Raw genomic sequence first — 15,513 nt, 5'->3', positions numbered from 1 at the left:
TAATTTAAAAAGCTTCACTTTATAAAAATAATAATGGTTTATTTTATAACACTTTTGTCTGCATTTAAATTAGCTTAGTATTTTATTCAAATGCAATGCAGGCATATAACTACCATATCTGAAGATATAATTTAATTGATGAAAAAACAGGCATTTCACTTTGACAGATACAAGCTCTCCAAAATTATCCAAAAAATAATTCATGAGAATAACTTACTCTTAGCATGCCCACCGTAGATGTGATTTCTATCAAGAAAAATATCCTGATGTTTTAAGATTACCTTTTTTGATGGTATATTTCATAAAAAAACTGACAGTTTTAAAATGTATTTCTCTAGGCCAGCATCATGCATTTGTAAAGAAAAAGGGTTTTCTAATGACAATGCAAATTTTTGGGTTCAGAGAGCAATAAAAGTAAAAAATTTGTTGACTTAAATTCTCATCTGCTAACTGAACTTCTATCAAGGTTCCCTTTATAGATTTTTTAAACACTGGTGGTTTTAATTATCTAATTTAAAGTAGAATGAAAACATTAGTCTAGACCAGAGGTTATTGAACACTTTGTTCCCTGAACCCTTTTGGTAATGAACCCCTTCTCAGAACAATCCTTTATGTTTTTAAAACACACAGGATTACAGAAGAAACCAATTATATGAAAAATAAAACTATAAAAAATATTAGTAAAATTGAATTTGAGAAACAGCAAGACATGTGCTTTTTATGACTGTATTAACAACTGTAATTCTGAAGAAGTGATTAGCTTAAAAGATAGGTGAAGATATTACAACTGCAATGTGATATTAAAATATCTAAAATTCTCAAGGTGATAAAGTCTCAGGAATGGCTAACTTTATAGTGGTAAGTTGCCTAAATTCATAATTGAAGAAATACTAAATTTCATTTAAAGAATTAAGAAAATAAAACCCATTTTCCCCCCTATTCAGGTTCAAGAACCACCTGGATTCTATCCATACCTTCTAGATTCAGAACTCCTATTCCAAAACAACATATTTCATGAACTTTTTCAGTTGAAGAATTCAATGTAACATAAAACACATTGAGTACCTACTATATGCTGAGTTAGTGCTTCTCTCCTTTCTCATGGCACAGTGCACATACATGACTATAATATTGTACTGTACACTGGGGTAAATAGCAAGTTAGCCTGTGGCCACAGTCAGCTGGCCCAAGGGCTTCTGGCAACTCAGCCCCACGCAGCTACCCAGAAGTCTGAAAGGATCAATATTCCTAACTGGAAAGCTCTGACCTCAATATGCTAATTAATTTTGTGGAAAAACTGTACAGTCTATCAGAAAGTGAAAAAAAAAAGAGAAAAGAAAAAAAGAACACAATGTTCATATCCTTTTGCTTCTAGGAACATATGCATTCTTTCTTGCATACCCATTATGCTCCTGCGCTCATCCCTTCCCAACAGATTTTTCTAAACTCATAATCATTTATGGTGTAACAGCTTTGGGTGCACTTTTTAAAAGCTAAATCTTGACTAAAAGCAATATACTGTAATAAATATTTAACAGTTACTGAAGTCCACACACACATTAAAATCTGATGCCAGTCTGGCACTTGTGATCTTTAAAGGTTATGACAACTTAGATGTAAACCATGCATCCTATTTGAACTGCAGGAAGCAGACAACCTTCTGTGACAACCTCAGAAAACCACCTCAGTTTCCCCAAATTAACAAAAGCCACATAGGAGTTGAATTTGAAACTATGTATTTTTTCCCTTGGCAATTCTTACCTTTTTGTTGTTCTCTTTAATATCTTGAGGATTCAGAGACTTGTAGTCACTGAGGGAGAAAATGGCACAGTAGGTACATACAGTATTTGATAAAAACAGCTATTTTTAAAACAAACTGAATCTAAAAATTTGACATTCTATAATACCAAAGAGTGAGTAGCAATTTCATAGCAATTCAATCAACAAAACTAATAGTGTGGAAAATTAAGGAAATAAATAAATAAATAAATAAATAAAAACAGTGATTACATGTTTCATTGCCTGAAGCATTCCATCTAAAAGAGAAGTTAAGGCAGGGCACCAGAGACCAGTCTTGACAACCAAATTTACCATGAGGTAATCCCTTGTTGTCAATGTACAAAGAGCTAACGGCTTATTTGTCTCATCTCATTTTAACAGCCACACAATTTTTATAATAATTTGAAGTCAGTTCTTTGTATGAGATTAAGAGGGAATTTTTTTTTTTTTTTTTTAGAGAGAAAGACTGGTTTTAGGCGTTCAGAAGGGAGAACTTTTCTTTCCTCAAAAACAAAGGTATGGGTAATAAACATAAAAAGTCAACTATTTCAGGACACATGTTAAGAAATTATGTTTTTTAAAAAAAACTATTATTTACAAAATATTTCTAGGGAATGGAAAATGTTTCTACTTACATTAAATCTGGTCTAAAGTGGTGTAATATTGCACAAAAAGATAAACCATTTCTCCACGATGTAGTAAAATTGGTGATTTTCACTCCCCGATAGTTTTTTGTAACTTCTTTGCACCATACAAGCAATGACTGACTAGCATTTGGCTTTCGCCCCAAAACAGGACTTGGGATAGGACTCGGCTAGAAAAAAGAAAAAGAAAAAAACACTAAAATAATTTAATGGAAGATGAAAATTAACATTAATTGACCTAACGAGATCATTTAAACTCTTTGATGTCAGTTTAGGTCCTTCAAAACTGTCAATTCAAGACAACTGTAACCTCCAAGAAGGAGACATGAATCTTAAGTTATTATCTTCAGTTTTAGCCTATGGCATTTGCCTGACAAGGATGTAGATATGCAAGATTTTAAACTCATACATAAGAACAAGCCAAGAGCTATACTGATGGGGAAACATTATATTAAAGCATTTAAATACTTAAATCTGAGTATCTGTGTAACTCTTATACCCTAAGAAATTTTCCTCAAATATAATCATGTACAAATATAGTTCCTTTCTGACTAGATTAAAAATAATATATTTTGAAGTCTAACTGTAGCACAAATTGTTAGAGTGTGCTAGTGTGTGTTAGATCAAAATCCTAGTTTTTAAAAAATGCAGTGATCATGCATTTTAGATGGCACAATGATAATCATACTCAGACATTTCTTATCTAAATTTAATGATGGCAAAACACATCTAGAGTTATTAGCACCAGTCAGGTATTGGTGGCAATACCAAACGACAGTATGTAATTTGGATTTGCTCAAAATATCTTTCAATTATCATTGAGAGCTACTTTTGTAGGTCAGATAAGGGCATGGGTGTGTTAAATCTAACCATATTCTTTGGTTTCCCCCTTGTTCATATACTTAAAACAGTGATGACAAAACAAATAAACAAACAAACAAACAAAAACCCAAATTAATAAGACTTTTATCTTAAACTTTCATTATTCTTAAAAACACATCACTTTCTTTTACTGAATAACAATCACATTTTGTGATGGTAACTTAAGAGGGTAGCACAACTGAAAACCATTAAGAAAACTAAAACTGCTAATATGTTTCTGGATTTTAAATTTTGCTATCAGTTAAAAGTACTGACTATAACCATAAAATAGAGGTGAAAGGGGAATGATTATTTGACTCTAATATCACTTAAGTTTAACAAGCAAACCATTCTTGCCACACAGCTTACTTAAGAAAGACCAATGATGCCCCCACTTGACAAAAACATGTTAGTGCCAAATAATTAAAAACAACTCCATGTAATTGTGATTATGCACTCACCGTTCCTGTGAAAAAACTCTAAGAAACACCAAGGATGTAATTTCTTATTTTTTAATCAATCATCAGATTAACAAACTATTATATAAACAGACATGAATCTTGCAAAGTGCTGTTCTTTAAGTAATCACCTATACTAAGTAAATGCTGAAAAAGTCATAGGCCATTAAATTCAATAAATTTGGATCACTTCTACTTAATATGAAGTAGGTAAAAATGGAATTCCCAATGTAATGAGCTGTTTACTTTATAATAAGTAGATATTTTAACCATATCAATTTGACATGTATAGAAAGGAAATATTAAATATCTTTTCAACTAATGGTGACTTTCCACTATGATTTTCAAATTGTTCTGGCCACTTAACCTGGAAGTGGAATGGAGAATGGTCTATGGATGAGGCAGGGGATCAAAGAACTGGACACAAACATATTTTTTTTCCTTAGACTTCCTATTATTTAAAGGATTGTCTTTAATAAAATGTTTTTCTTTATCAAACTATATTACTAAGGTACTGATTCATTCCAAGTATGAATAATAAGTACATGAGACAGATAATCTGCAACTACCATTATACTGATTCATTCCAGTTATCAGTAGCATATAGACAGGTAATGTACAGAAGTCATTACCACCATTTAGAGTGGCTTTCTGTACTTAAGAAATAGGGAAAATATGCCATGTCATATTAAGAATATAACCTTGTTTCTAAGAAGGCTCAATATGAAAAGCCTAGAAGAACTAAAACTAAACTTTGGATTTACCCCAACATAAAACCCTTGACTTAAAAAGATCTTACAGGGATGCTTATTGCTTTGCCAAAGCAAAAGAAGTCCTTTGTAAATGAAGAAACTTGATAAAAATACAAGCCCTATAAATGGTCATGTTGGTTGCAGAGAAAGAAGACTGAAGTAGAACCATCATACAATAAATCATCCACTTCAGGACAGCTCGTCTTTCATCTAGTATTTTGCAGAGGGTCATAAAGAAAGAAGCAGTTAAATAATTTCAGAGCCTTTAGGATATTAATGAATGTAATCGCTTGTTTCTTGCTATAGCTGGCTCCTGGTGTGGCAGGTTACTGTACTTCTCTATGTCTCCATTTCTTCATCATTAAAATGGGGATTGCAATGGCACCTATCTCATGGTGTCACTGCAGTAACAGGACAGTCTCCCCATCCTTCCACCCATTATTGCTCATTACCACCCTCCCTTGATCACACTGAACTATAGTAAGCTTTCTGCTGTGCTGTTCTTTAGATACCCAAGACATGGTCCCACCTTAGCGCCTTTGTACAGATTGTTCCATTTGCCCGCTCTCCTGTCAGATATCTGCATGGTTAGCTCCAACGCAACCATCTTCATTATGCCTATTCTAACTATCCTATTTAATAATGCAACTCATCTCCATCATTCAACCTCAGTGACACACTCCTCACTACCTTACCTTGCTCTTCTCTTTCCATAGTACTTACCATCTTCTTATCGTCTATATAGTTTCTTGGTTATTACAAAAATATGCTTATTGGTCATGCTTACTGCTTATTACTTTGTCCATTCTCACCAAATAAAAGGGCTATGAAGATATGGATCTTAGTTTATTAACTTATCCCAAGTGTCCATAGATCCTGGCACATAGCAGGCACTCAATTAATACTGTTAAATAAATACTTGGCACAATGTACAGCACATAGAAACAACTCATTAAATGGTAATGGCATTTATTATTACTACAACCAATACACCACCAGCATTTGAATTCCCATCTTTGAGGGTCTTTTGGAAACTTCAAAGGCCATGAATTTCTTCAAGATTAGTTAAAAATACTGTTGCAAACAAAGTTTTAATTAGAAGACAGTCCTGACACTTTATGTGCAAAATGGGGCCCTTGGAATTATTGGCAATGTATGTTTCTATGGGTTTGATGAAAAAAGCAGCTCTGAATGACTGTAATTTAGTGCTTTCCAAAGAAAGGAAGATACCAAAATCTGACCATTAATGGTAGAACCAAACTTTCAGATATTGGAACAACTCTTTAAAAGTCCTTTCTTGGGACGCCTGGGTGGCTCAGTGAGTTAAAGCCTCTGCCTTTGGCTCAGGTCATGATCCCAGGGTCCTGGGATTGAGCCCCACATATTGGGGCTCTCTGCTCAGTGGGGAGCCTGCCTTCCCCGCCCCCTCTCTGACTGCCTCTCTGCCTACTTGTGATCTATGGCTGTCAAATAAATAAATAAATAAATAAAATCTTAAAAAAAAAAAAAAAAGGTTCTTTCTTCTATTTTTGCAGTGACTGGTTATATGAGAAGGTATTTTTATTTACCACACTGGGAAAATAAACCACAGATATTACAGTTATCTTTTTTATGCACCAAGAGAGGAAATTTCTAATGACCATTTCTAATTTTAATTATGGGCAGATTAATCAGAATCTGATTTTGATTAACTTATCTGCTTAACTAGGTAATCCTTCCAGTTCTTTCTCCATCAAGCTACTCTACGGATGATATTGTACCAATCTTAACTTAACCAAGAACTACAATTCAATGTCAACCAGAGCCAGTTTGAAGTGCTGACAGGAAAGATGAAAGAGGACTTGAAACTACTGTTTCACTTAATAGTTCTATTATCTAGTATAGATAATTTTAACGTATTGTTTCTTTTAACATGGCTTTTTACACATTAAAGGTAGTAAGGCCACCTAGTTATTCTTGCTGTCAATGGCAATAGGATTGGTTTTAGAAAACCTAGTCAATAACTGGTTAGAAAATTTCCTAAATTTTAACAGCTGCAAGAAATCTCAATTCCATTTTTTTCTGTTCTACCCCTCTCACTTTAGTTGCTTTCTCTTTGCTCTTTCCCCTTCTTCCACTGAAAGAAGCACATATATATTCCTTTAGGTACTGCTCTAAATAGTTTTCTCTTTCCACACTTTGAGCTGATTCACTCCCAGGATTTCAACTATCACTTCCATGCAGATGATTCCCAAATATACATTTATAGTTCAAACTATCTCAAGTTGACATTTCCAGCTGGCCGTCCTTCCTGCCATATAAAATTCAAACTCAATATGTTCAAAACCATAATTATAATCTTTCCTTACAACCTGCTTCATTTTCACTATGTTTACAAATGATACTACTATTGTCCCAATTGTCTAGACTTTAAATCTCAGACTCAACTTTGACTTCTTCCTTCCCCTACTATCCTTTATTAATTAATCCATGGGAATTTTTTATCCTATTGTTGTAATCTATCTTCTTTTGCATGGCTATTGCAAAATCTTCCTTCTTCCAAATTCTCCCTTATCTGATTCACTGCCATACCAACAATCTTAAAAGCACAGGAGGTCAAAGCCTCTCATGACTTTAAACATATAAAATGATGTCAAAATACTTCTGAGCAAAGAATCCCAAATCTTTTTTTAATATATCTGCTCTCCAGGAATGATTCACCATTCTCTAGAATTATTATGCTTTCCTCCCTAGCCCCAGCTCTCCCACTTCCTGTCTGATTGTACAGACTGTCACCTCACTTGGAGTATCTTCTGTCCCTACAATTACATTCTACTTTCAAGATTATGTACAGCTGTCATCTTGCACATGAACTCTCTTTCCGACTCCATTTAGTAGGAATTTTCTATATTTCTTTGACTCTCATATAGAATTTTTACTATGTGTTATTTCTTCTATCCACAAAAAGACTTATTAATTTTTCATTAATCTATGTTCTGAGCATTTACTACATCCCACAAACAATGGTAAAAACCTTACATGGGTTAGCTCATTAAATCCTCATAACTCCTTTGAGGTAAGTGCTATTACTTCCAATTTTAATTGAGGAAACTGAAGTTACACAGCTAGAAAGTGAAGGAGTGAGAATCTATACCAAGGTGTTCCCACTCCAGAGCCTGTGCTCTTCAGCAACGTGCATTTCACATTTCAAGATAATATAGTTTTAGGACCTCAACAGAAACTATAAATATATATCTTGAGAAGTTGCCTTAGTCAACTTCTTAGATGACTGACTGCCCTGTGTATATTAAATTGATTTCAAAAAGGCAATTAATGCAAACACTTTAAACTCTAGGAGTATTTAGTTAATAAAACCCTATCCATTCTTTGGATTTTAGATTTTTGGTTGGAACTAGAACTAGAATTAAGTAAGTCCAGAGCAGTGAAATGTACACTAGCATTGCTAGAATTATAGGACATTTTGGTCTCCCTACAGCTGATTCTGGGAGCCTTCCCCCAATTACTACAAATTTTTTAAAATTTATTTATTTGAGAGAGATAGAGAGAAAGTGAGAGAGAGCAAGTGAGGGAGTGTGCAAGTAGGGAGAGGGGCAGCAGAGAGCATCTACAAGCAGACTCCCAGCTGAGACAGGATCCAAAGCAGGCCTTGGATCTCACAACCCAAGAGATTATGAACTGAGAGTTAGATGCTCAACTGACTAAACCATCCAGGCACTCCCAATTATTATAAATTTCTGAAAACAACTGAGGAATCTGTGAATAAATCTTAATATTTGGTGAGCCCAAAACAATAGCAGTGGTAAAAATAAGAACACTTGTATTGTACTATTTATTCTTTTTCAAAGTATTTTCATTTAAATAATTTCATTTTATTTACATAGTAAAATTGAGTTAAGTTTTGTTATTTTACTACTTAGACAATTAGATAGATTATGCTATAGTTAATAATAGGAGGAACTGGGCGCCTGGGTGGCTCAGTGGGTTAAGCCACTGCCTTCGGCTCGGGTCATGATCTCAGGGTCCTGGGATCGAGTCCCGCATCGGGCTCTCTGCTCAGCAGGGAGCCTGCTTCCTTCTCTCTCTCTCTGCCTGCCTTTCAGTGTACTTGTAATTTCTCTCTGTCAAATAAATAAATAAAATCTTTAAAAAAAATAATAGGAGGAACTTCTACAGGTAATTTATTAGAATGAATATGAAAATTTAAGGAAACTGCTGGATAAAAAAAAAAAAAAACAGTGTACAAAAACCAAATGCATTCCTATATACCAAAAAAGCAGTTAGAAATTTAAATTTTTAAGACTATTCATGGTGGCAAATAAAACAAGTACTAAGGAATAAATCTATAAATAATGCACATGAGTGTTATTAAATAACTATCAAACTTTACTGTGAGAAAATAAAGAAGTCTTAAAGAGAGGATGAAATATACCATATCCATGGATTATAGGACACAGCTGTAAAGATAATGATTATTTCTAGAGAGAAAGGGTTAAGTAAAAGACCTAAGTCCTTCATGAGGAAATGACCTCGAGTTTACCTTCTAGCAATGTTCCCACAGAAATATATTGGATTAGATCAATGTGAAAGGTCAAGTTTGTTACCAGGCAACATTATTTATTGTAAAAATGACCCTCGCTTGGTGGACTTGGAAATGGCTGTAGCTTCCCTGTGCGATTCTTGTACTCAAGTGTGTCCCTTGAGAGATCTAACAGTGATATGTATAGGCTATTACAAGAATGTATATCTTATAAATCATAGTGGTTCATGCTTCCCATCTTACAACTGGACAGTTCATGGGGAGCTGAATTAGAGAAATGCAGATCTGATGCTATAATGCTAATGTATTTCCTGTCCTTCTATAAAGCTAAGTAACCTAGTGCCAAATTATTTTATATATACACACACACAGGGCTTATATTCAGAATGAAAATTTGCTCTATCACATTAGTATTCAAAGAACTGCACAAGGCACTACTATACAATTCTCCCCAGAAAGGTTAAAATAAAAACTTTCAATTAAAATGAAATTAAAATTTTAATGAAATTAAAAATACCAAGTGTTGACAAGGATGTGGAGCAAAGGGAGCTTATACAGAGCTGATGGGAAAATTCTGGCATCATCTATTATGGTAAATCTGAAGATGTGCATATGCTATGACCCAGCAATCCTGGGTTTATAACCTACAGAAATTCATGCTTACACAAGATAGAACACATGTTCAAAAAAGTTTTGACAGCAACACTGTTTACAACTTCCCAGATCTGAAAACAATCCAAATGTTCATCAACAATAGAATAGGTCTTAAAATTGTGGTCTATTCTGACAGTGAAATACTTCACACACACATAGAGACAGAGAAAGACAGAGAGAGAAAGGGAGAGAGGAAGTGAGGGAGGGGGGGAGAGCAATTGAGAGAAATACAAAACACACTAATCCTAAAGCATACTACTGAACAAAAGAAAACAGGCTCAAAATCATATATACATACCATATGATTCCATTTATATAAAATGAAAAACCAAGCAAACCTAAACTACATTGTTAAAGGATTTGTACTTAAAACTTCTGGAGAGACTTTAAAGATCTAATTCTTTTGTCGCTTACACAGATGTTCACTTAAAATAATTTTCTTAAGCTGTGTACTATGTTTTATGTATCTTCTGTATATGTTTCACATTCATTTCTGCTTTATAGCAAAAAATTTTAAGAAGAGTATTGGAACTGCTGGCATTAAAATGATGAAATAAAGATGGTGTTGTCCCCATTCAATCTGAAAATCACCTAAAGATAACAAGGATAACAAAAAACAGAAGGAAACCTTTTTCAGCCTGAAGTAGGAGACATAATGTAACCCTAACGTGCAATATATGGGGATGTTTAAACAATAAATCAATAACCAAGTTCCCAAATTACCAGAAGGATCACCTATAAATAAAATAAAGAAGACAGAACTCATACAGTACAAAAACTTTAAAAGTAGAAAGCATAATTATAAAATAGGATATCAGAACCAAGACCAAATATATCTAATACTTATGTAGACTAGAGAAGGTAGAAATAGGTCCACATACAATAGCAGTAGAGAAAAGGATGAACTTAAGGACTTGTGTGAAAAGACTGTTAGTAATAATACCAAGTGTCACTCTTATATGTGTAACCAAGTATGACAACATTTGGAAGATCTGCAGCATGACTTGAGGAAACAATATTTTCCAATGAGCAATGCATGATGTTACAAAACCATGCATCAACAAAATATCCATTTCAAAATGCAAGATAAACCAAGTTATGATTTCAGACTCCACATGGCAAATAAAAAAAATTATCATTTGTGAATTTTGGTGTAGTATCAAAGAAGACAATTCACAGTTATTTTAAAAATCCATTAAAATTCTTTTTACTGTTCCAATTATAAAATATGTGAGTGAGGTCGGATTTCCTTCTTATACTTCAACCAAACAGCATATTTACAACAGATTAAATACCAAAACTATCTTCTACTAAGCCAGGGATTAGAGTATGGCAAAAAATTCATTCTTTTTACTAAATTGTTTTTGCTTTGGTAAATATAGTCATTTTTCATAAAAAATTTTTTTTCATAAAAATACATGTAATGGTTTACTATTATTTTATTTTTATTATTTATTTATAGATTTTTATTTATTTACTTGACAGAGAGATAGAGAGCACAAGTAGGCAGAGAGGCAGGCAGAGGGAGAGGGAGAAGCAGGCTCTCCACGGAGCATGGAGACCCATGCGGGGCTCGATTCCAGGACCCTGGGATCATGACCTGAGCCAAAAGCAGAGACTTAACAGACTGAGCCACCAAGGCGCCCCGGTTTATTATTATTTTAAATGAATTAATTTATTTTTAAGTTTTCCCAATTTTTAGTTTCTAATATTATAAATATCAATAGGTATAACTCACATAAAAACTCTTTGGGTCCTGAATAACTTATTTTTTAAAAGATTTATTTGAAAGAGAGAGGGAGTGAGACTGAGAGGGGGAGGGAGGTAGAGGGAGAGAGAGAGAGTACAAGTGCACAAGCTAAGGAAGGGGCAGAAGGAGAAGGAGACTCCTTGCTGAGCAGGGAGCCTGATGTGGGGCTCAATCTCAGGACCCCTGCATCACGACCTGAGCCAAAGACAGACACTTAACTCACTGAGACACTCAGGTGCCCCTTTATTTTTTTACTTTTTAGAGAGACAGAGAATGAGTGTGAGTGGGGGCAGGGAGGGTCAAAGGGAGACTCTTAAGTAGGCTCCATGCCCAGCACGGAGCCAATATGGGGCTGAATCTCATGACCCTGAGATCACAACCTGAGTCAAAAATCAAGAATTGGTTGTTAAACTGATGGAACTATCCAGGCACCCCCCAAACATTTTTATTATGGTAAAATACACATAATTCAGCATTTACCATCCTAACCATTTTTAAATGCACAGTTCTGTGGTATTGACTATATTCCTACTGTTGTGCAACCATCACCACTGTCCATCTCTAGAACAATTTTCACCTTGCAGAACTGAAACTCTAAACCTGTTGAACAATAATTCTCCACTTCCCCTCTCCCACAGCCCCTGGCAACAACAATTCTACTTTCTGTGTCTACAATTCTGACTACTCTAGGTATCTTATATAAGTGGAATCAGACATTTTTATCATTTTGTGACTGGCTTATTTCACTTAGCACAATATCCTCAAGATCACCCATGATGTATAAGTCAGAATCTCCCTCCTTTTTATTTTATTTTTTAAAAGATTTTATTTATTTATTTGACAGAGAGAAAGATCACAAGTAGGCAGAGAGGCAGGCAGAGAGAGAGGGGGAAGCAGTCTGAGCAGAGAGCCGGATGCGGGGCTCAATCCCAGGACCCTGAGATCATGACCTGAGCTGAAGGCAGAGGCTTAACCCACTGAGCCACCCAAGCGCCCCTCTCCTTCCTTTTTAAAACTAAGCAATATTCCATTGTATGTATATACCACATTTAATCCATTTATCTGTTGATGAACACATGGGTTGCTTCCACATTTTAGCTATTGTGAATAATGCCGCTATAAATGTGAGTGTACAAATATCTCTTTAAGATTCTGTTTTCAAGGGCGCCTGGGTGGCTCAGTGGGTTAAAGCCTCTGCCTTCGGCTCAGGTCATGGTCCCAGGTCCTGGGATCGAGCCCCACATCGGGCTCTCTGCTCAGCGGGAGCCTGCTTCCTCCTCTCTGCCTACTTGTGATCTCTGTCAAATAAATAAATAAAATCTTAAAAAAAAAAAGATTCTGTTTTCAAGTCTTTCGAGTATACATCTAGAAGAAAAATCGCTGGATTATATAGTAATTCTATTTTAAACTTTTTGAGGAATATCTATAGTGTTTTCCATAATGGTTGCACGATTTACAGTCCTACCAACAGTGCATAGGCATCTCAAATTCTCCACACCTTCACCAACACTTGTCATTTTCTTTTTCTTCCTTTCCTTTCTTTCTCCTTCAATAGTAGCCATCCTAATGAACGTGAAGTGGTATCTTACTGTTGTTCTGATTAGCATTTCTCTAATGATTAGTGATTTTGAGCATCTTTTCATGTGCTTATTGGTCATTCATATATTTTCTTAGGTGAAATATGTATTCAAGTCCTTTGTTCATTTGCTGTATGTTGTTGAGTTTTAGGAGTTCCCTATATATTCTGAGTATGAGCCCCTGATCAGATATATAATTTGGAAATATCTTCTAGTATTATGTAGGATGCCTTTTCATTCTGTTGATTGTGTCCTGTCATGCATATAAGTTTTAGATTTTCATGAAGTCCAATTTATCTATTTTTTCTTTGTTACTTGTGCCTTTGATTTCCAGGAATTTACTCTCAAATCCAAACTCGTGAAGCTTCTACCCTATATTCTCTTCTAAGAGTTTTATAGTTTTAGCTCATACATTCATGTCTTTGATCCATTTGGAATTAATTTTGTATAGGGTGATAGGTAAGGATCTAATTTCATTATTTTGCAAAGAGATATTCAGTTTTTGCAGAACCATTTGTTGAAAAGACAACACTGTCTCCACTGAAAGCACTTGGCACCCTTGTTGAAAATCATTTGACCAAATATGCTAGGGTTTAGATCTGGGTTCTCTCTTCTATCCCATTGTCCTGTATGTCTGTCTTTATGTCAGCTCTGCATTGTTTTGATTACTGTGGCTTTGTAGTTAAGTTTTGAAATCAGGAAGTGTGAGCCCTCCAAAATTATTATTTTTCAAGATTGATTGGCTATGTGGGGTATCCTGAGATTCCATATGAATTTTAGAGTGGATTTTTCTATTTCTGCAAAAAACTTTTTAGGATTTTGATGGGGATTGCATTAAATCTGTAGATTTTGGGTAGTACTGACTAACAATATTAAGTCTTCCAGTTCATAAACATGTCTTTCCATTTATTCATATCTTCTTTAATTATTTAAAGAAGATCTTACTTATTTATTTGACACAGAAAGAGTGAGTGCAAGTGAGAGCACAAGTAGGCACTGCAGCAGGCAGAGGGAGAGGGAGAAGCAGGCTCCCCGCAGAGCAGGAAGCCTGATGCAGTGCTCCATCCCAGGACTCTGGAATCATGACCTGAGCAGAAGGTAGATGCTTAACTGACTGAGCCGCCAGGCACCCCATTGTGTTTTTTTAAATTTATTTCATCATTGTTTCCTACTTTTCAGTGTACAAGTCTTTTACTTTCTTAGTTAATTCCTAGGTATTTTATTCTTTTTGATACTACTGGAAATGGAACTGTTTTCTTTTTTTTTTTTTTTCTTTTTTTTTTTTAAAGATTTTATTTATTTATTTGTAAGAGAGAGAGAGTGAGAGCGAGCACAGGCAGACAGAGTGGAAGGCAGAGTCAGAGGGAGAAGCAGGCTCCCTGCGGAGCAAGAAGCCCGATGTGGGACTCGATCCCAGGACGCTGGGATCATGACCTGAGCCGAAGGCAGCTGCTCAACCAACTGAGCCACCCAGGCGTCCCGGAACTGTTTTCTTAATTTCCTTTTCATATTGGTCATCATTAGTGATAAAAGTGCAACTTATTTTTGTGTTCGCTCTGTAACCTTTGCTGAGCTCATTTATTTTAGCAATATTTTTTGTGTGGAATCTTTGAGGTTTTCAATCATCTATGCAGAGGGATAATTTTACTTCTTCCAGTCCCATTTGGAGCCTTTTGTTTCTTTTTCTTTCTTAACTGCTCTAATGAGTACTTCCAGTATTACACTGAACAGAAGTGGAGAGAGTAGGCATCCTTGCTTTGTTCCTGATTTTAGAGCTAAAGCTTTCAATCTTTCACCATTGAGAAGGATATCAACTGTGACCTTTTCATATATGGCTTTTATTATCTTGAGGTAGCTCCCATGTATTCCTAGTTTGTTGAGTGTTTTATCATGAAAGGTTGATGAATGTTATTATATAGTTCTTCTGCATTTATTAAGGTAATTATGCAATATCTATCCTTCATTACATTCCACACAAAAAATATTGCTAGTTGAACCCATATCCTCTGTAGCTTTTTCCTGATTGACTTCATTCACTTAATAATATGCATTAAAGTTCCTCGGTCTTTTCATGTCTTGATAGCTCATTTCTTTCTAGTGATGAATCTAGACCGGTTATCTAGATGTACCACAGTTTATTTATCCATTTACCTACTAAAGGACATTTGGGTTGCTCCAAGTTTTAGCAATTATGAAGAAAGCTGCTACAATCATCGATATGCAGGTTTTTGTGTGGGTATAAGTTTTCTACTTCTTTGGGTAAATACCAAGGAGCACAACTGCTGGATCATATGTTAAGAGTGTATACATTTTTAAGAAATGCCAAACTGTCTTCCAATGTAGCTGTATACTATCGTGGATTCCCACCAGCAATCAAGTGCCCCACAACCTCATCAGCACTGGTGGTTGTCTGTGGCCCTGATTTTAGACATTCTAATAGGTGTTCAGTGGTATCTCTGTGTTTTAATTTGCATTTTCCTGATAACATGTGAGGTGGATCA

The 15,513-nt window shown here is 35.0% G+C and overlaps 1 protein-coding gene across 10 annotated transcripts in view; it reads right to left on the bottom strand.

Annotated features, from left to right (window-relative positions):
* EHBP1 (EH domain binding protein 1) overlaps window positions 1-15,513 on the bottom strand; it is a 376,969-nt gene that overhangs the window by 100,610 nt on the left and 260,846 nt on the right. For all 10 annotated transcript variants that reach the window (XM_059187792.1, XM_059187791.1, XM_059187789.1 and 7 more), the window contains 2 exons: window positions 2,415-2,593; window positions 1,762-1,810 (listed from right to left, as the gene is read on the bottom strand). In XM_059187792.1, the coding sequence (XP_059043775.1) occupies window positions 1,762-1,810; window positions 2,415-2,593 (228 nt within the window). The remainder of the gene's footprint in view (window positions 1-1,761; window positions 1,811-2,414; window positions 2,594-15,513) is intronic.

The sequence above is a fragment of the Mustela lutreola genome, chromosome 9 (genome assembly GCF_030435805.1).
Source record: "Mustela lutreola isolate mMusLut2 chromosome 9, mMusLut2.pri, whole genome shotgun sequence".
NCBI classification, from domain to species: Eukaryota; Metazoa; Chordata; class Mammalia; order Carnivora; family Mustelidae; genus Mustela; species Mustela lutreola.
The sequence above is the reverse complement of the archived record's forward strand: the minus strand, read 5'-3'. Positions and strand labels throughout refer to the sequence as shown.